The 20,200-nt window shown below is 36.7% G+C and overlaps 1 protein-coding gene across 1 annotated transcript in view; it reads right to left on the reverse strand.

Moving 5' to 3' along the window:
• Window positions 1-20,200, reverse strand: part of LOC126194671 (zinc finger protein 501-like) — a 130,208-nt gene that overhangs the window by 77,071 nt on the left and 32,937 nt on the right. Inside the window, exon 2 of the mRNA XM_049932913.1 lies at window positions 19,799-19,940. Within this exon, the coding sequence (XP_049788870.1) occupies window positions 19,799-19,940 (142 nt within the window). The remainder of the gene's footprint in view (window positions 1-19,798; window positions 19,941-20,200) is intronic.

Consider the following 20,200-nt stretch of genomic DNA (forward strand, 5'->3'; position numbering starts at 1 on the left):
TTCACAACTGCAATATGGGGTACTTGTTAGGGGTAACTCAGTGGGTTAAAGTACCATCTTCAAGTGGCAGAAGCAAGCAGTTAGGTGCATTTTAGGACTAGCACCAAGACAAAGTTGCAAAAATCATTTTAAAGAACTAAAGATAATGACACTACCTAGTATATACATTTATAATATTTTAATATATGCTAAATAGAATGTAAAGAACTTTAATTTAAGATCTGTAGTGCATGTTCATAATACTCGAAATAATAGTAACATAGACCTACCATACACAAGGCTGACATTAACACAAAAGAGCCATAAACACCTTAGCTTGAAATTTTATAACAAACTCTCAAAGGCTGTGAGCGAACTACTGATGAATAACTTTAAGCAAACAATAGAAGTGTGGCTCAAATGTACGCCATATTACTCACTTGATGAGTTTCTAAACAGTGACACAAAAGAGATATGCTACATGAAACAAAAAACTGCCATATGAATTATACCTATATGTTTGTGACAGTAATGTACCAACAAAGACTTTTTACATGGATACGTAAGATGTACTATAAATATATCTTGGTACTATTTTATTTTAACTGTCATGATTTATTATTATTATTATTAATATTAATATTGTGAATGAATAGTTTTATTATCTACATTACTTTAGTATGTGTATCTGCTTGCTCTGCACAGGCACAATTATGCACAATAATAATTATTGTAATTAAAAAAATGTATTGAACACACTGACGATGTCAATTGTATGGAAAACATACTGAAAGGCAAATAAAGATTCTATTCTATTCTATTCTTTAAGACAAGAACTACGTGCTAGATTAGATGACCAAAGTGTTAAGTTGGATGACCAGAAGGATAATACAGCCACTCCATGTGAAAAATTAGAAGCACAGGGTGAAGCTTTAAATTCTAAGTTTGATGTATTAAACGATAAAGTGGAAAATTTATGATCAGATTTAAAGAATGCATTAAGTAATCCTTTAAGTGTCCAAATGAATCAAACGTTTACAGATTTTAGCCAAAAGCAAGATGATCAATTTCAGAAGTTGACCCAGAAGTTAGAATGTGATATTGAAGATAAGTGTAACAATATAGAGTCTAAATTTGATGAAAAATTAGGGTCACTTCAGAGTGTGTGTAATGTTACAGTCGATGCAGTGAAACAAAGACTACATACCTTAAACGGTAGTGTAGAAAGACATAATAAAATGATCCCTATTGACAGCACTGATGATGTAGAGAGAAATTTTAAAGAAAAGCTAGCAACCTCAGACACCATAAATATAAGCAGTTGGGAGGAACAGGTAGAGGAAATAATCGACCAAAAAGTTGTCGAGAGGGTAAACCCAGACAACGTTCCATCATGTTTAGCTTCAGAATTTAATGATACTAAGAGAGGTGTGGATGATTTGTGGAAAGAGTTTAATCTTATCCAGGAAAGGTAGAGGAAAGGGCAGCTTCACTGAATGTAGTGTTGACTAGCAAGATGGTGACAGATTTACAATGGGGAGCAAATTCTGGACTGTCCAGATAATTTCCCAAATTTAAACCAGATGGAGACATATATACCCAACTCATTTATTGAAATGATTTAATCAAGCCTTGCCGAAGATTTGGGAAGACGCAAAAAAAGATAGAATTCACTGTAGGTTACCGTCTAGGAGAGGCCTCAGAGTGGGGCAGAATGAATATAGAGAATTTCTCGTCTTGGGCAGACTTTCAGTAAAAGTTTAAGGAGAAGTATTGGTCAACAAGTGCCCAAGAAAAGTTAGTATCTGATTTGTGGGGCCCAAAGTATCATAACAATACATGGGGTATGGTGAGAAAATATTTTGACTGGTATTTAACAAGGACAAAATATTTAGATAAACCCATGGAGGAAGAGGGATTGGTAAGAATTTTGATAAGGTGATTACCCACTTACGCTAGGAAAGACATATTATGTAGTGGGTGGAAGAAGGTAGAAGAATTGTTATCTTTTGTAGATGCACTAGATGCAATAAATAAAGACTGAAATGAGAACACGCATCAAAATGAGAATCAGAACTACAGAAGGAATAATAATAATAATAATAATAGCAGCAATAGTAATTTTAAAAGACGTGAAACTAATTTTGCTAGAGTACACCGGTATAGTCAGAATAGTGGTAACAACAATTATCAAAAAAGACATCTGCCTTCGAATGTAGGCCCAGTAACTACACAGGAATTTGGACCTAGTAATAACAGACCTCAAAATGGAAACATAATACCTCAGTTCGGTAACCAGCCATTAATTACCAATAATGAGGAAAACATCATGCGATCTGGATCCAGGGCCAGGGGCCCAGGTCATGGAAATACGTTATAAAGTACCAACAAAAGAATGGTTACTATTATAGGAACCTGGCATAGCTACAATTAATCCACAACCGATTATAGTTGGAAAAGTAGAAGGTTTCGAAGTCGAGATATTTATTGATTCTGGTAGTGAAGTGTCACTTATTTCTAGTGGATTCTTTAATACATTAAGAACTAAACATAACTTACCACTATTACCAGTAACAGGAGTATACATAGTAAGTATTATGGGAACAAAAAACAAAGATGTCAAACACGAGACTCAGGTAAACTGCAACATTGGGAATGTTCCATTTCATCAGTCACTTTTAGCGGTGGATAACATCAATAGAGAGGTATTATTTGGCCTAGACTGGCTGTCAGAATTTAATGTCATACTGAATTTTGAAGAGAGTTGTCTTTATTTTGGATTAAGTGAGTATAAATATTGTGTTAATTTTATAGCAGACAGTTATATTGATAAACAAACAACTGAACACAAGCGTTTACAATTAACAGCGACAGCCCAAATCACCAGAGACAGCACAAATCACCAGAGATGGAAAAAATAGGTCATACATCACATCGAGCTGACATAAAAAACAAAAGGAATGAATCTCCAGTATTAATCAATGACCAAAAATCAGATTTAACCAAAATCCTATTAGAATATGAAATCGTATTTTCTGATAGTCCAGGTGGTATTAGTGACTACATATGTAAAGATGATACTCCATTTTTTTGTAAACCTTACCCGATACTGGTAAGCTTAAAGGAAGAGGTTAAGGAGGAGATAGGTAAAATGATAGACAATAAAATATATAACGCAGTACAAGTGTTATGAATAATCCTTTGGTAGTAGTGAAAACGGCTACAGGAGGTGTGCAGTTAGTACTGGACGGCTCACCCTACATAAACACATAGAAACGGAAAGAGATAGACCTATTAACATTAACCTATTGACGAGTTACTATCCAAATTTGAGAAAGCACAGTATTTTAGCTTGATGGACCTGACTGCTGGGTATTGGCAAATCCAGTTACATCCATATTCAAGGAAATATACAGCATTTCTATTTGATGGGAAATACTATCATTTTAGTGTGTTACCATTTGGACTAAATATCTCGGTATCAGTAGTCATACGCATGTTAGACAAAGCATTAGGAAGGGAGTTATTAATGGATTTAATCATATATGTAGATGATATACTGATAATATCACCCACCTGGGATGAGCATTGCCTGACCTTGAGGAAAACCCTAAAAAGATTTAAGGAAAAAGGTATTACAATTAAATTGTGTAAATCACACTTTGAAAGGCAAGAGCTAAAGTTTTTGGGACATATTGTAGGTATACAAGGAATTAAGCCTGATCCAGAATGTATAGAGGCCATTAAGGAGTGTCCACCACCTAGAAACATAAGACAATTAAAGGGATTTCTTGGAATGGCTGGGTATTACAGATGCTATATACAAAGTCAAGAGTTAAATGACCCCCGACTTTTGCGTTTATTATGGACGGGAATACCGTGGAGTTGGGACCAAGAGGCACATAATGCATTTGAAAGTGTAAAGCAGGCACTATCAGAATCACCAATATTGCACCATCCGGTGATGGGTGAACCGTTTAATATTAATATTAATTCCTGCCATAGTAATTGGTGTCCAATTCACTTCTCTTGCTGGCTTACCTTGTAGAGATGTGATACAGCAACTCCGGATTCGAATTGAGAGCTTGCTGATATGGTGTTTACTTACAGAAAAGCAAATGGCAATGGATGACAGGTAGCAAGGTCGTATCAGGAGACCTATTCCTACCGATGACAACCACAACATTCAATGTTTGTAACAGTGTTTCACCATTTGTTTGAGACAGGGTCATTTCAGGAAGCAGGAAATCATCAAGCATGAACCCGAAACATTCAGAAACCGGACTTAGAGAAAAATGTGATTAACATTGCGGAAGGTGACCGCTGTGTCAGCACTAGGTAGTTGGTCCGCCAGTACAAGGTAAGCCAGACAAACATGTGGAACATTCTCCATGACAGTTGTTACTACCCTTATCACTTACAGTGTGCACAATGCTTACTAGTGACAGACTGTGCACATTGGGAGCAGTTTTGTCACTGGTTTCTTCACCAGGTAACCATGATTCTGGTTTTTGTGTCATCCATCCTATTAACAAATGAAGCCACCTTTATGCGGAGAGGCATCTTAACAGACATCTGTGGGGAAGTATGCAGAAACCCCACGGTATGCTGATAGTGAATCATCAGCACTGGTGCAGTCAGAATGTGTGGGCCAGGATAATTGGTGACTATTTTAGGACCAGTCTTCCTTTTGCATTGCCTAACAGGCTGGAACTATTGGTGTTTCTTGCAGGTGAGTTTGCCTTCCCTGCTGGAAAAAGTGCCATTGATGATTCCAAAGGTTATATGGCTACTACATGACAGTGCTTCAGCGCACTTTGGCGTTAATGTCCAGACACATCTCAATCATGTTTTCCCTGGTCAATGGATCGGATGAGGGGGTCCAGTTGCATGGCCTGATCATTCTCTTGATCTCAACCCATACCATTTCTAGTTAAGGGGCCATCTCAAAAGTATCATGTATGCAGAGCCCATTCTAGATGTGGAGACAATGGAGCATCTTATTCAAGTTGCCTTTGACACTGTTTGGATGCAGCCTGGCCAATGTGAATATGTGAGACAGAATGTGCTATGGCACGTACACACATGCATTGAGGCACCTGGAAACCATTTTCAACACATACTGTAACTGTGGCTGCATCATACAGCACATATTAGACTGCAGTCTCTGTAACAATATAGAAATGAATAAATGGTCTCTACCATGGAAACCATGCATTTCCAGACACAAGTTGATTAGACCTTTTTTGGTCCATATCCTATTGTCAATCAATCCCTAGAGTTTGTACACAGTAGAAAAAAATAAAAAATCACCTGGTTTAATACTGGAAAGTCCCAGATGGAATACAGACAATGGAAGGAGTAAAGGTAACCACACGCTCCCTTTTCCCCTTCCTTCCCACACACACCTGTTTTGCTTAACTCTCTTGCTTCATCCAACACATCCCCTCACTCCTATCCAATGCAATATCAGGGCAATGCAGCTGTGTATTTATGGGTGTGTTTATGCACAGTGACAATGGAAGAGTTTGAGACTGAGTTACGAAGTTTCAGTTCCTGTTTATGAGTCTTTCTGCCAATCATTGCCTCCACCATATGGTGAGCAGTTATCTTCACTTTTTTAACCAAGTGGGAAAATCTTAAAAATAAGACTGATTCTTGTTACATTTTATACTTTTATTGGAGACAAACTACAACATAAGAATTATATCATAATTTTAATTAATTTATCTACAGCCATCATTTACAATCAACATGACAACAAATGCACCAAAAAAGGAAAAATTAAGGAATATTATGATTTATAAGTAAAATCTGATAAATTTTATTCAAAGTGAGTCAGCTTTTTTATTTTTTTCAGTGCATATCTGTCTTGCTTTTGAAAAGATACACCCGGAATGCACTGACGTCAGGAGATCATTCGCAGCAAAGTAACAATAAATGATGAGAAAACAGAAAGAATGAAGTTGTTCAACATCTTAGGAACTACTATCTCATTCATGGCAGAAATATTTAATTTCATTAATGTAACACTCTATAGAACCTTCAGAACTAAAATAAGAGAGGAAATTTTACCCAATTTCTACAAAATGTTGGTACCAACTATGACATCTGGAAGTGAGTCATGTACCGTAACAAAAAGAAATGAATGAAGAATACGGGCATTAAAATGTGATTTGTAGTAAGAGTAGCTGGGTACACACAATCTGGGAGTAGAATGAATGCTGACATCAGACAAATAGGATGAAAAGCTTAAATGAGCAGACAAAGGAATACAAGAACAAATGGACTATGTCACAAGAATGGAAGACAACAGAACATCCAAATTAATGATGAATTGTTATCCAATAGGCAGATCATCTGAGAAAGAGGTCTAAAGATCAAATATTTCAACCAAGAGAGTGTAACAGGCAAGTGTTTAATACATGCAGAAATAAGAAGATGTCTTGTATTAAAAATATTATAATTTTTTAAGTAACTGTGTTGTAATAATTTGTGAAATTACATATCAAAATCCTTGTCCAATGTAAGAGGGGTCCTAAAGGCATTAATCTGGTTAGGTTAAATAACAAAAATAAAAACAATGCATACATGTACTATCTTACATGTAAAAATAATTTCGTAAATACATATTGTTATTATGATAAAGAAAAGTATCCAGTAGAGCCAAACTTGGGTGGAGAGGCACTGAGTCAAAAAAGGAACCGAAAGCTGAATCAATGACTGAGCCAAGAGAGCGGAGTGACTCCTGAGTCACTTTGTAATCTGGTTTGTATGAGCAGCGGAGAGCAGACTGTGCCCTAAGTTGCTTTGCACTCTTCTCTGTGTGAATGGCAGTGAGCCAGATCAGCCAGTAAGTCAGATCAGCTGGTGAGCCATTGGGGAGGAAGTGATTGCTGAGTTGCTTTGTGATCCACTGCATGTGAGTGTACCTGAAGACTGCAGCTTGTCCAATTCGCATAATCACAGAAAACATATTCCTAGTGTGATGCTATGTCAAAAGATAATAAGTAACAACTCACTCAAAAGTATGTAAATGTTTATTGGGCATGTGAAATTTGAAATTTTCTTTTCAGATCAAGAAGAAATATAGGGTGTAAATGATAATTGTTTACAGCATACCACAATAATGTAGAGGAAGTCATGAAGAAACAAATTGATATACGACACTTGTGGTCCATAAAGTTGGAAGACTATCTCAAATTGTCCTATAAAATTACCTAAGCTACAGCAACACGTCGTGCAAGATTTTCGATATCTTCTTGCTCTCCCCGCACAAACTATTACTTCTAGAGAAAAATTGAATACGACATTTGTTATAGGAAATTTAATGTAGTTTAATTTGGTTCTGGGGTATGTTTTTGCTAGAAACTATGTTTTTTGAAAAAGAAAAACATACAGAAGTGACCTTCAACTCCACTCTCACCTCCAGGATTTCTGATATGTTGTTCTTAGCACTCCCTTCTTCCATTGTACAAAAATGTGCAGCTACATGAGTTATTTCCCATATTTGACAATATTACAAAAAGGGTAGATTGCTACTCACTATTTAGCAGAAATGTTGAGTCACAGAGAGGCACAACAAAAAGACTGCTAAATAAGTAAGCTTTCAGCCAAAAAGCCTTCTTCTAAATTAGACAGAAAACACACACTCACATATTCATGCAAATGTATCACACACACACACACACACACACACACACACACACACACACACACACACACACACGTGTAGTCATGTGACATTTCCGCAAGATGGTGAGTGGCAGTCTACCCTTTTCATAATATTGTCATTATTCCATCCTGGATTTTCCATTGTTTGATTCCCATATCCGTCATTTTTTATCTTCATTGACTGGGCTATTATGGCAGTGGCCTAATTGGCCATTTTGTTAACATTAATTTAAACTTTCTTGTGAGGGTAACAAAAGAAAAAAGACTTTAGAAAACTTATGCAGAAACTAATACTGTTAACAATTTGATCTAAACTCTTACAAGCACAGTAGTTTCACAGTAGGAGGGCCAGACAAACAAAAACACCACTGTGGTGTCACTGAACGGCATAGTGTTAATGCAGTTCCAAAATCAGAGAAATGCCATGTTTGCTTAAGTAGTGTTTGCCTTGAGTAGTGTTTACCTTCATCAGCTGCAAATGTTTAAACTGTTTGCCACCTTGTTTGGTTCTTAAATGTAAACTACTCCCATGTAACCTTCAGTTTGGCTCCAGGGGATATCACTCCATTACTGGTTACACAGAAATACAGATCATTTAGGAATGAATTAAATGGGAAGTACAGAGAAGCTAAGGCAAAATGACTACATGAAAAATGTGAAGGAATCAAAAATGAAATGATTGTCAGAAGGACTGACTCAGCATACAAAGAAGTCAAAACAACCTTCTGTAAAATTAAAAGTGGGGGGGGGGGGGGGGGGGCACATCAAGAGTGCAATGGGAATTCCGCTGTTAAATGCAGAGGAGAGTGTGTGTTGAGGGCCTCTCTGAGGGGGAGGACTTGTCTGATGACATGACAGAAGAAGAAACAGAAGTTGATGTAGAAGAGGTAGGGGATTCAGAATTAGAATCAGAATTTAGAAGAGCCTTGGAAGATTTAAAACCAAATAAAGCAGAAGGGCAGATAACATTCTATCAGAATTTCTAAAAACATTGGGGGAAGTGGCAACAAAATTATAATTCATGTTGGTGTGTAGAATATATGAGACTGGGGATATAATATCAGACTTTTGGGAAAACATCATCCATACAGTTCCCAAGATTGCAAGAGCTGACAGGTGCGACAATTCTCACACAGTCAGCTTAACAGCCCATGCATCTAAACTGCTCACAAGAATAATATATGGAAGAATGTAAAAGAAAATTGAGTACCTGTTAGATGACTATCAGTTTGGCTTTATGAAAGGTAAAAATACCACAGAGGCAGTTCTGATGCTGTGGTTGATAATGGAAGCAAGTTTGAAGAAAAATCAAGACATGTTCATAGGATCTGTCAACCTGGGAAAAGTGTTTGACAACGTAAAATGGTGCAAGATGTTTAAAATCCAAAAATAGGGGGAAACTATAGAGAAAGATGGGTAATGTACAATATGTACAAAAACAAAGAGGGAACAATAAAATTGAAAGACCAAGAATGAAGTGCAGGGATTACAAAGGGTGTAACACAGGGATGTTGCCTTTTGCCCCTGCCATTCGATCTATACATTGAAGAAGCAATGACGGGAATAAAAGAAAGGTTCAAGAGTGGGATTAAAATTCAAGGTGAAAAGATATCAGTGTTAAGATTTGTTTATGATATTGCTATCCTCAGTGAAAGAGAAGAATAATTACATGATTTGTTGAATAGAATGAACAATCTGAGGAGTACAGAATGAGGATTGAGAATAAATTGAAGAAAGAAAAAACTAATAAGAAGTAGCAGAAATGGAAACAGTGAGAAACTTAATATCATAATTGGTGATCATGAAGTAGGTGAAGTTAAGAAATTCTGCTACCAAGGCAGCAAAATAACCCATGACAGATGGAGCAAGGAGGATGTAAAAAGCAGATTAGCACTGGCAAAAAGGGCATTCCTGGCCAAGAGAAGGTCTTAATTTGAGGAAGAAATTTCTAAGAATCTACGTTTGTAGCACGGCGTTCTATGGCAGTGGGACATGGACTGAGGCAAAACCAGAACAGAAGAGAATTTGAGAAGTGATGTGGCACAAGAATGTTGAAAGTTGGGTGGACTGGAAAGGTAAGGAATGATGAAGACCTCCACACAATTGGCAAGGAAAAGAACATACAGAAAACACTAACAAGAAGAAGGGACAGGATGATACGACATCTGTTAAGACATCAGGGAATAACTTCCATGGTACTAGAGGGAGCTGTAGAGGGTAAAAACTGTAGAGGAATTAGGCTTTCCATGTCAAGCATCCATCATAGGTGTCTTTTGCAACCATGAGAAGGCCTGCAATATGTAATACCTCCAGACAGCTCTGTCAATGAGTCTTTCAAGGGCATTTATCCATATTCAGATGCCCCTTACTCTTGTATTATTTCTTCAAGGTACTGCACTGGGGAACTCTTGTCAGACAGTGTAAAAAAATATAATGGTTTCCCTCACAGCAGTGTTCTAACATTACCATCTTTGATGGCAATACATCCACTGTTCGAATGTCAGCACAGCTTTCATTATGTGAGGATGATCATGTTAATCTTCGCTCCTTCCCCAAAACTGCAATAGCACATATGATGTCAAGAGGTTGGAGGTTGAAGCTGTGGACAGGCACAAAGCTAGGATTTGATTCGGAGGGGGTGGGGGGGTGGGGGTGTCACAGTTTGTTGATGCTGCTACCTGCCCCCTGCTCCCCCTTTCCACCTATAACTTACCATAACCCTTACTTTGAATGAGTCACAGATGCCTACAGTTTTATAAATAACAGCAATAATATACTGCATTAAAATATTTTGTATAATTTGTTTAGGTTGGTTGTGTTGGGGAAGGAGACCAGACAGCGAGGTCATTGGTCTCATCGGATTAGGGAAGGACAGGGAAGGAAGTCGGCCGTGCCCTTTGAAAGGAACCATCCCGGCATTTGCCTGGAGCAATTTAGGGAAATCACGGTAAACCTAAATCAGGATGGCCAGACGCGGGATTGAACCATCATCCTCCCGAATGCGATTCCAGTGTCTAACCACTGCACCACCTCGCTCGGTATTTGTTTAGGGAAAGATGGAAGAAAGGGTCGGTTTAATGTCCCATTGACAATAAGGTCATTAAAGATGGATTATTTGCTTGTATTAGTGCTTAATACATCACTTCAAGAAAAATTTCAAGAACTTGCATGTAAGCTAAACACATCATATGGAAAGTATTTGTTCAAAAAATTGAGAATAATCAGTGCCATGCAACCGTTTTAAGGTCTACAATAGTGACAAACTTTTGCAACTTTGAAAACTTCATAATTTATACGGTATAAAATCAATGTATGCTCACCATTTGCGTATCTCACACAGCTCTAAGATTGTGAACACATTGCTGCAGACTACAGCTATGTGAGCATATAAATAGGGTGAGTGCTGTATCCTTACATTAAGAAAATCAGTCTTTCTATTATTTTCATTAGTGGAGCATCCCTCCCATCTGTCCTGTCTTAGTAGAACTTTCTGTGGTTTGCTGATTCCATCTAAGCAAACACAAATCTTATCATATTTGTTGCTGGCAGCAGGTGTGGTCAGCCTATGAATGTGTACCTTTTCCAGACCAGAAGGTATTCTACAACCAGTCAAGTCACAAATCGATCAACCTGGGCCCTAAGGAATACAACTGAAAAGTAACATTGTTAAATGAAGCACATAATTTTTATTTTATTTATTTATTTTTTTTTTTTTTTTTGCCATGTCTGAGGCTTTAGCTGTCACAATACTTTATTCCTCAAAAGTTAGCTGAAAAATTTGAAATTAGTACATGTCAAAATATAAGTGTTAGTAAAATGTTGTTTGGAGGGACTGTGTAGCACTCCCCCTGGATCTGAATCTGGCTGTGGATACAGCACACTGGCTTTTGGTTCTCAATGCGAAAATTAGTTTATACCCATTTAATCCACTCTTGACACTCTTTTCATCTTCCTCTCTTGTAACTGAAAGACTTAATTTTGACCATGACAGTCAGTGAGTGTTCTGCACCGTCTATTTTATCATAAATTGACCCTCAGAGACTCAAAGCCAGGTTCTTTGAATATATTGAACCAATATTTCACTTGCTTGAGCACTCATACTTGGAAATAGCATCCAAAAATTTGCCTCTAAGTTTCAAAGCCACTTGGGATCACTAAGAATCCAGACCTTGCATTTACTATCCAGACCTTGTGTTGTGTTTATCCTTTGCCTATAACATGATGACTGTAGTTATAAAGGGACATAAAAACTACATGGTCATTTAGCCCTCAATCCTCCATGGTGACTGAAGAAATATATACAAAACTTTTTTTCTTCTCAATAGTAATAATGCTATTACGTGCATTACCCTTGACATATGAATGATAAACTAAACCAATAAAAATTTGGTAACACTAAGGTGAAACTAAAACCATTGTGTAACAATGAAAATTTGCAACCTTCTACAAGTATTTTGTACCTGTTATGTTAAAGCATAATTTTCGGAAGGTATGCCATTGTTTAAGCCTAAGTCAGGAAGGAAGAACAGATTGAGTGGCAGAAGCATAAGGCCTCACTATCTGACACTGCTCCCTAAGCCGATGTTCACCATTCCTGAATCTGTCTGGTCAAATTGATGACATTTTGAGGGGTATTGGGGCATGTGGGAATTTGGGGCACTAACTGGCAGATGCAGCACCTGAAATACTGTTGTGAAATATAAACTCCCCTGCATACAGTTACTTCACTCCAGAGGCACATGACCATATGTCATCTGAAAAATAGCTGAAAATGAAGGACAATAAAAAATTGGAGTTTATTTAATCCTCCTGTGGTTCTTGGCAGCTACTGAGGTGAAATAAAGCTCTTCTAACTTTCCTCTACATTAGGCAGTCTCCGTGATTCGTTGATTCCTTAAGCAGTGGGAGGACTCATCAATGTGCGATGCTTGTGGTTGTTGACTATCTATGCCCCATGTTTGGGAAGAGTCCACTCAATTTGCTAATGATTTTACGGTCCATAATTTGGATTGGAAGGTGGCTTCTATTTGCTGTGGCAACACTCAAAGTGCCATATGCATAGATCATTTTTGTTAATCTTCTCAGCTTTTGTGCAAGGAAAACTTAGCTTATTCATCAAGCTTGTTTCAACAAACCATCTCTTCCATTTGTAAATTTTTACAGTTTCCATGCAAACACCGAAGTGTTGTATACCCTTGGTCCAAATAACATAACTGCACCCTCCCCCATTTGCTTTTTATGATATTTTTCTTGCTCTTATGTTCCTTGTTATGTACTCTGTGCTCTGCTACTTTCACATCTGTTTCTTCTATATTCTTTGTTCTATACCCTTATGGACTTTTTTCCGTAATTGGGGTTCACAGAGATGTGATTTAAGAGTGTCATTTTCTTGTTTCTTTAACTTTTTTTAAAAACTTTTCCTAAGACTCATGGATGGATAAAAATTACAATTTTGGCTTATTTATTGTTTCTTTTTTGGTCTATTTTGCTTTTAAATCCCCATACTTTCTTTTATGTTCCCAAGTGAGTACTTGGAGACCCAGACATTCTGGTTCCTGACTAAGGATCTAGGAAGTGTTATTTCTCTGGCATAATTCAAACATCATTTTTCTTCCTCTTTATGGTACTGCCATCTCATTAATGTTGTGAGGTGAATATTTAATGTCTCTATCAATTCTGATGTTAATAAGTCCTCAAATGTTCTGGGAATCGCACTGAAGTACACAAGATAAATTTTTAAAGAAGATGGAGCTCATGACCATTGCAGGAAGGCAGGGAGCAAGAATACTTCATAAGATTTTCTGTCATCACAAAAATCTTCTCTTGTTCCTTTGGGACCACTGGAAACCTCTGTTTAGAATCCTATAAATGTTCTCTGACTAGCTGCCACCATATGGAGCCTGTTGAACATAATTTACACAAGAGTTTTAATCCTTTGACTCTTTCTTTCTCAGCACTTTAATGATGAAACCATAACCTTGATGCCAAAGGGTTTTTATTGCAAGAATTATTGTTATTACTATAACTGAGGCATGTAGGTAAAAAAAGTGCTAAAAAAATGAAATTTTGAATTGTTAGTGAAATTCCATTGTAAAGCCAAGGCCAATAACATATATTTATATACAAGCACCAGAACAGTGGGACACAATGTAAACAGTTGTCACAAGATGGTACTCATGTCTTCCACCAACTTTGATGTTCAAATAATGAGTCATGCACCAACACTTTGTTCTCCGTTAGTGTCTTGGCACACACTTGTGTGAACTGCTGACGATTGAAGTAGCTCTGTGGTTTGTTTGCAACAACCACACATTGCCAAAGTAATTATTATGGGTACATAATACACAGTACTGCAAAACAGAAAGGAAAATTGCACCAAAACAGAGGAGGAGAAGTGAAGGTAGTGCTAAATGTGAAATGAAGAAACTACACAGTGAAGGAAAGGAATATACTCAAAAAGACAATACTGTGGATCCAGCTAAAGATGCACCCAAGAACCTGGTAGGCTTCGACTATTGTTTTAAAATTTGTTATAAGACTTGGGATCAACATAAGTAATGTTCTAGCATTTTAATCTGTTTAATTTATTATTGAAATGAATTTTGTACTGACAAAAATAATTGTTCTGATTATGAGGTTAATGTTAACTAATTACATGGAACCTCTTTCAGGTTTCATGTAAATGTCAGTTTAAATACAGGCAGCTTGCATATGAGCTGAAAGTTGTTTGATGGTTTCTGCTGACTAGAAGATACAGTAAAGCAAAGTACATAAATGAATTGTCTCAAATGCATGTTTGCTAAGTGAAGAGGCAAATATCAAAAGTGAATAATGGTACTAATGAAACTACTCAGCTGTCTACTGAGGAAGGTGCTGAACAACTGATAATACCAGAGAAGAAAGAAGTAACTATGAGCTACACATTGCCTTATGGTGAGGGAGATATAATAAGAGTATGTGAAGGAAGATTTTGGGAGGTTCTCAGTTTGACCAAAAGAAGAGTTCAGACATTAACATGGTTGAAGCAGAGTGGTGTGATTGCAAGTGGTGAGACTGTCTACGAATAAAAGTGAGGATATAACACAAAACATCGGAAATGTACACAAGATGATGTAAAACTGGTTGTTGATCATATTAATGCAATACCAAGGCAAGAAAGTTGTTATTCCAGGGAAAACAGCTGACAAAGACTACTTAATTAATCTCTGATTGTTTTGTTTTTCGTTTATTCAGGAATTCCACAAGCAACATGGAAACAATATAATCACATATCGCTTCTATACTAAAGTCTTTAAAGACAAATTTCATCATTTTTCAAGTGATACGTGTCCTACTTGTGACCTGCTAGAGTAAAATAGAGGTGTGATCCCAATAATAAAGATAATAAACTGCAGCTATAAATCCATAGCTGAAAAGCAAACAAAGCTACAGAGTCCATGAAAGCTGACACAATCAAGAGTCAAGAGCCTAACTTGGAAGAATGTATACAAGTGGAATGAGTTAACAAAAAGTGATTTCTCTTCCTTCATTAAGGTACAGTGAAATGTACTACTAACAGTAGCTCTCAAATTACACTTGTTGCATTCATCTTGGTGATAATCAAACTGGTCATGTTTCTCACATGAGACCATATGTGGCTGAGAATGAAATTGCTTCTTGTGTGCACAGAGCCTTTACACCGAAACTTACTTGTAAAATGAAGGTAGTAGGGTGGAGTGACATCTGCTGTGGGCACAATAAAAAACAAGGATGATGACATTTCTGTGGGTTTACCTAATAGCAAAGGGTTACTTTATGGCAGTGGTTCTCAACCTTGTGTTAATTACCTCCGGAGGGGTAAAATGAAATTTTCTGTGGGGTAAAAACTAAACGATTCAACTCCGTTTCAGTCACAAAACTAAATTATTTTCAAAAGGTCATTACCATTATCATAATTTTGTAAGACTCTAATATTTATTATGTTGGTTATCAATAATTACTTTTTCTCAATGAGTAGCATTAATGCAGTAGAGGTTGCAGGTTCCTCACATAGTCCACCCACTACACATATATGTTGTGCTTTATCCCGTACACTTCTGATGATAAAAGTGAGACGTATACATGACAAATGATAAATATCACAAGAAAATGTCTTCTCCAAGTTGTAGATAGTAATTTCAGTAATCCAGAAATTGCTTCATTACTCTCTTCAAGACAGATAAATGAATTGATTGACAGTAGACACAGCAGTAACTGCATAAGGGCTACTATAGTGCTGTACATAGTGTTATTATTATTATTATAGTGGTTAGACACAAAGCATTAACAGCCTGAAATTGTCCAATTTCAGCCAGTTCAGGAGTAAGGATTGCAGCAATCAAGTTATTTACAAACAGTAAATATAGTGCACACAGCTGAACCTCTTTGATTTTAAATGGGTTTGCAGTGTGCTGGTCAAGACAGTGCTGCAATGGAGAGGAGTAATGCAGGGGAAGTATGTTTTATAACAAGTGTCTATCCTAACTGTGGACAGTTTGCTTTCTTATCTGAGAAGAGTTCATTTAACTTTCATCATTTTAAAAATAAAAGTGTTCCAAGAAAAGTCTTTCATTCCACAGTTTAGTTAGGTGCTATTTGTGGGAGGGGGGGCAGAGGTACTAGCTGATGTCTCATTGCACTCATAGCTAACAGTCTAAGAAAGGTTGGGAACCACTGCTTTACAGAAGTAGAACAAAAGTTTTTGGTGAAGGGCATTCTTTTATGTCTTACGATCATGATTTTGTTCACATTGATAAACAAAAGAGGCCAACTGTGTGTGAAGTTCCAAAAGATTTAGTTCACTTCATCATACACAACACCATTCATAGTAACTGTTATGCAAGGAACAGATTTTTACAACTTTTAAGTCAGCTGCTAAAAAATATATGAATTTCACCAGTGTACCTATTTCAGATCCACAGTGGATCAGACTGACTGCTGAATGACGGGGGGTAGTGCAAGCTCAGTCAACTCTTAATGCAGTTGAAGAGTTCAAGAAACATTACATCCCAAAGAGGAACATGAAGCCTCCTGCTCTTCAGCAGGTGCAATGGAAACACTAAATGATGAATATCGGTTGTCGGAGGGAAAGAGAAAGGATTAGCTAAAATTGTTCCATTTGTGAAAGAGGAGAATAAGTGATTTTACAAGAATCTTGTGAAATGTTTGCAAATGGGCATGATGGCACTTGTATCATTATTTATGTTAAAGCTGTTTTATAAAGAAAATTTCATTTTCTTCAAATTTTGTATTGTTCTGTTCTTAACCCTAGGACGCCCAAGCCTTTTTTTTTTTTAACTTGGATGCCTAAGGGGGGGTTCGGCGAGCCCACAGGTATTAAATAAGTTTACTGACGAAAAATTACAACTTTCAAAATGGTTTATGTATTTTAACTAAGGCACCAGTTTATAAATGTTGTTTATTGTTATAAATATTGAATTGAGTGAATAAAAAATTGTCACATTACAATACAAAATACAGATGTGTTCATATACAATAGACTACTCTGAGTCCTCAACTTCAAGGCAAGAGACACACTTCACAATTTTTTCTGAGTTTGTGTTACACATATGTTTATGACACTGTCCACAATACTGTTTTGGTTTACTTAGATTGTTGTACTTCTGCTTCTTTGTTTTAGCTTTTCTTACACAAATATGGCACCGACCTTTCCCTGCAGGAGGCTGACGTGCTTCAGTTGTCACTTCTTTGATTTTCTTTTGTAGAATAGTCTCCATTGATTGAACAATTTGGTTAGATAACCCTCTTGCATTGGCACTTCTTTCTTCTACCTGCAATTTCACGAGTTCCATCCCAACTTGCAGAAGATAAAGTTTCCGTTTGTTGTGTTTCTTTTCATTCCATCTTGGATGTTGCTGGATGAATATGGTGGTTGCATTGATAGCACAAATGTTGATGAGAGAGTAAAATACAGATAGAGGCCATCTCTTTGTTCCCCTCTTGCAGGTGTACATACGCGCCATTTGATCAATGGTATCAATTCCACCTTTAGTGGAATTATAATATGCATTTATCTCGGTTTTATTCTTCTCTCCTCCAACAGTGCCTTTATCTTGGTGCATTGTTGACAACATCAGTAAGTTTTTACTTGGTTTCGTTTTTGCTGTGTAGGACACCAAAGTTACTGGAGGCCTACGTATTGGGAACTGCACTAACTCACTGCAAGTGTATAAGATAAATAACAGCTGACTAACATCAACAATCACTTCCTCTGAAAGTAAACCGATTGTTGTGAATATCAAGAATACCAACCAACAAGAAACTAACTTGCATTGTTGTAGACATGAGAAATACGAAATCCTACTAAGGGAAATTTTCTATAGCATGGTAGCCTCGGGGAGGGGGGGGGGGTTGTTGGACCCATAATAAGTTTATTTATTTTTTCTTTCAAAGCAGGAATTTTCTATAAAATATATTGACTCTAACGTTTCATAAAATAGCCAACAAACAGTAACTCAAATGGAATATGTAGTATGAAAGTTACTTGGGCAAAAGCAGGCGACATAAAAGAATTGTGGGTTCAACGAATCCCCCCCTTAGGCGTCTTAGGGTTAAACCTACTAATGTAGGAAAAAAAAAACACATACAGGATGAGAAATCTGTATAGTTTTTTGTGTTTGTGTAGTCATTCCACAACTTTTGTACTGATTTTGCATGAATGCCATATTCATTTTATCGATTACTTCTAAATCAGTTTTTCAGTGTGTGACTCATTATTTATTTATATGCCACAGTTATAAAAAAGTCCTCTTGTTCTCAACTGTGCTCATTGCAATAATCACCCACTCAATAATACAACTTTATTTTTAACACAGTTTATTACAATTTGTTCTCTGACCTCCTCTTCTGTTGTATGCCTCTTCCCCAACACTGTTGCTATCACCCTTTCCTCACTTTTGACTGTACCACAATTTACATGATTGTTATATCTTTCACAGTGCTTAGAATTTTTTCTGTAGAAATTGTTGCCAGTCTTCTCTCTCCAGTCTAGATTTCCACTTCTAACACCTCAAAACATTTGCTTCATCGTAGTACAACAGTATGAGGCATGTCCTGCAAGTACTCTCTTACAAAAGGACCAATCTTAAAGCTAGCATATAATTCCACGTCTTGCTTATCACTCATGTCTCCATCAACAAGTAAGCCACACACTATCAATCTCACAATTGTTGCTGCTCCATACCACAATTTGTAATTCTTTAAATTAAGCCTTCATTCCAAACACTAATAATGTTCTATAATTATTTAGGTGTACTATTCATATGAAATTTTGGGTATCTTTACGTTGAAATAAGAGAAATATGTGAAGATTTTTGGTTTATATCAACATTATTACATGAGTTCTATGACAAAGTACTTTTAGTAGCAATAAGAACCTTAATGAAAACTTTTTGCCATAATAGTGGTTGTGGTTTAGGGGCACTCAGTGGCGAGATTATCAGCGCCGTCATTTACTGTAGTAATTAGAAGTTTATAGTTCATTAGTATTAAGTAATACACCACTTAGCATTATTCAAGTACTAATGATGCACAACAAATGCAGTTTGCTAAACACCTTGAGCATCAGATAAACAACTGGCAAAATAAAGAAACATCTTACAGGAATGATGGGATTTGACATTAAAAATGTATAATATACTCTGTTGTGTATTAGAAGCAATTTTATATTTACCTTACAATGATACATATATTTGATTTTATCATGCTGTAGTTTCCAGTGCACTGTCAGGTTTGTCCAATGCAGATATGACTTATCACAAGCAGTACAAGCGTAATAACTGGGCACCTCAAAGCCGTCTGTGGCATTTTCTGAAGAATGGGCTATTTTGTGAGTCTGAAGTCTTGAAAATGTTGGAAATGTTGACCTGCACACTATACAGGAAAACACGTACAGTGGTGCATGACTTTCTCGGTGACAGTTTAATGCTTGGTGACTAACAAAGCAACGTTCACAATACTCGCAAAGAAAAACTCTATCAATCAAACCATGACTGAAATGTAATTCTGTAACATTCCCATGTCCAATTTTAGCATGCTTCAATGCTATTTCTTCACTTATAAACACTTCTTCACAAAAACTGCATGTAAAGTAATGTTTAGGTCTTACCGTTTCAAGACTGTGTTTCATTAAATGTTTTTTGAGTCTAGAATGTCTACTGAAATGCTTGCCACAAGTTTGACAGAGGTAAGGTTTAACTATCATGTGAGTTAGGAGATGTTCTTTTAATGTTTGCTTATCCATAAATTTTCTAGAACACGTATCACATTCAAACTGATATCCTTCTTTATGCTTTCGGCGATGTAAGTACAATCCCGGTCTGGTAGCAAAATATTTTCCACAGATATTACAGGTAAGATGTTGTGAAACCTTCCTTCTATTTTGTACTTTGGTAGGCCGAACGAAACTGCCAAAATTAGTGCGACCATTACTAAGTGTATCATTTGGATATTTACGTGACAGTCTGTAATTGTCACTTCTTTTTGATGCATAATTATTGTTGTGTGTCCC

This window comes from Schistocerca nitens, chromosome 1 (genome assembly GCF_023898315.1).
Source record: "Schistocerca nitens isolate TAMUIC-IGC-003100 chromosome 1, iqSchNite1.1, whole genome shotgun sequence".
NCBI classification, from domain to species: domain Eukaryota; kingdom Metazoa; phylum Arthropoda; class Insecta; order Orthoptera; family Acrididae; genus Schistocerca; species Schistocerca nitens.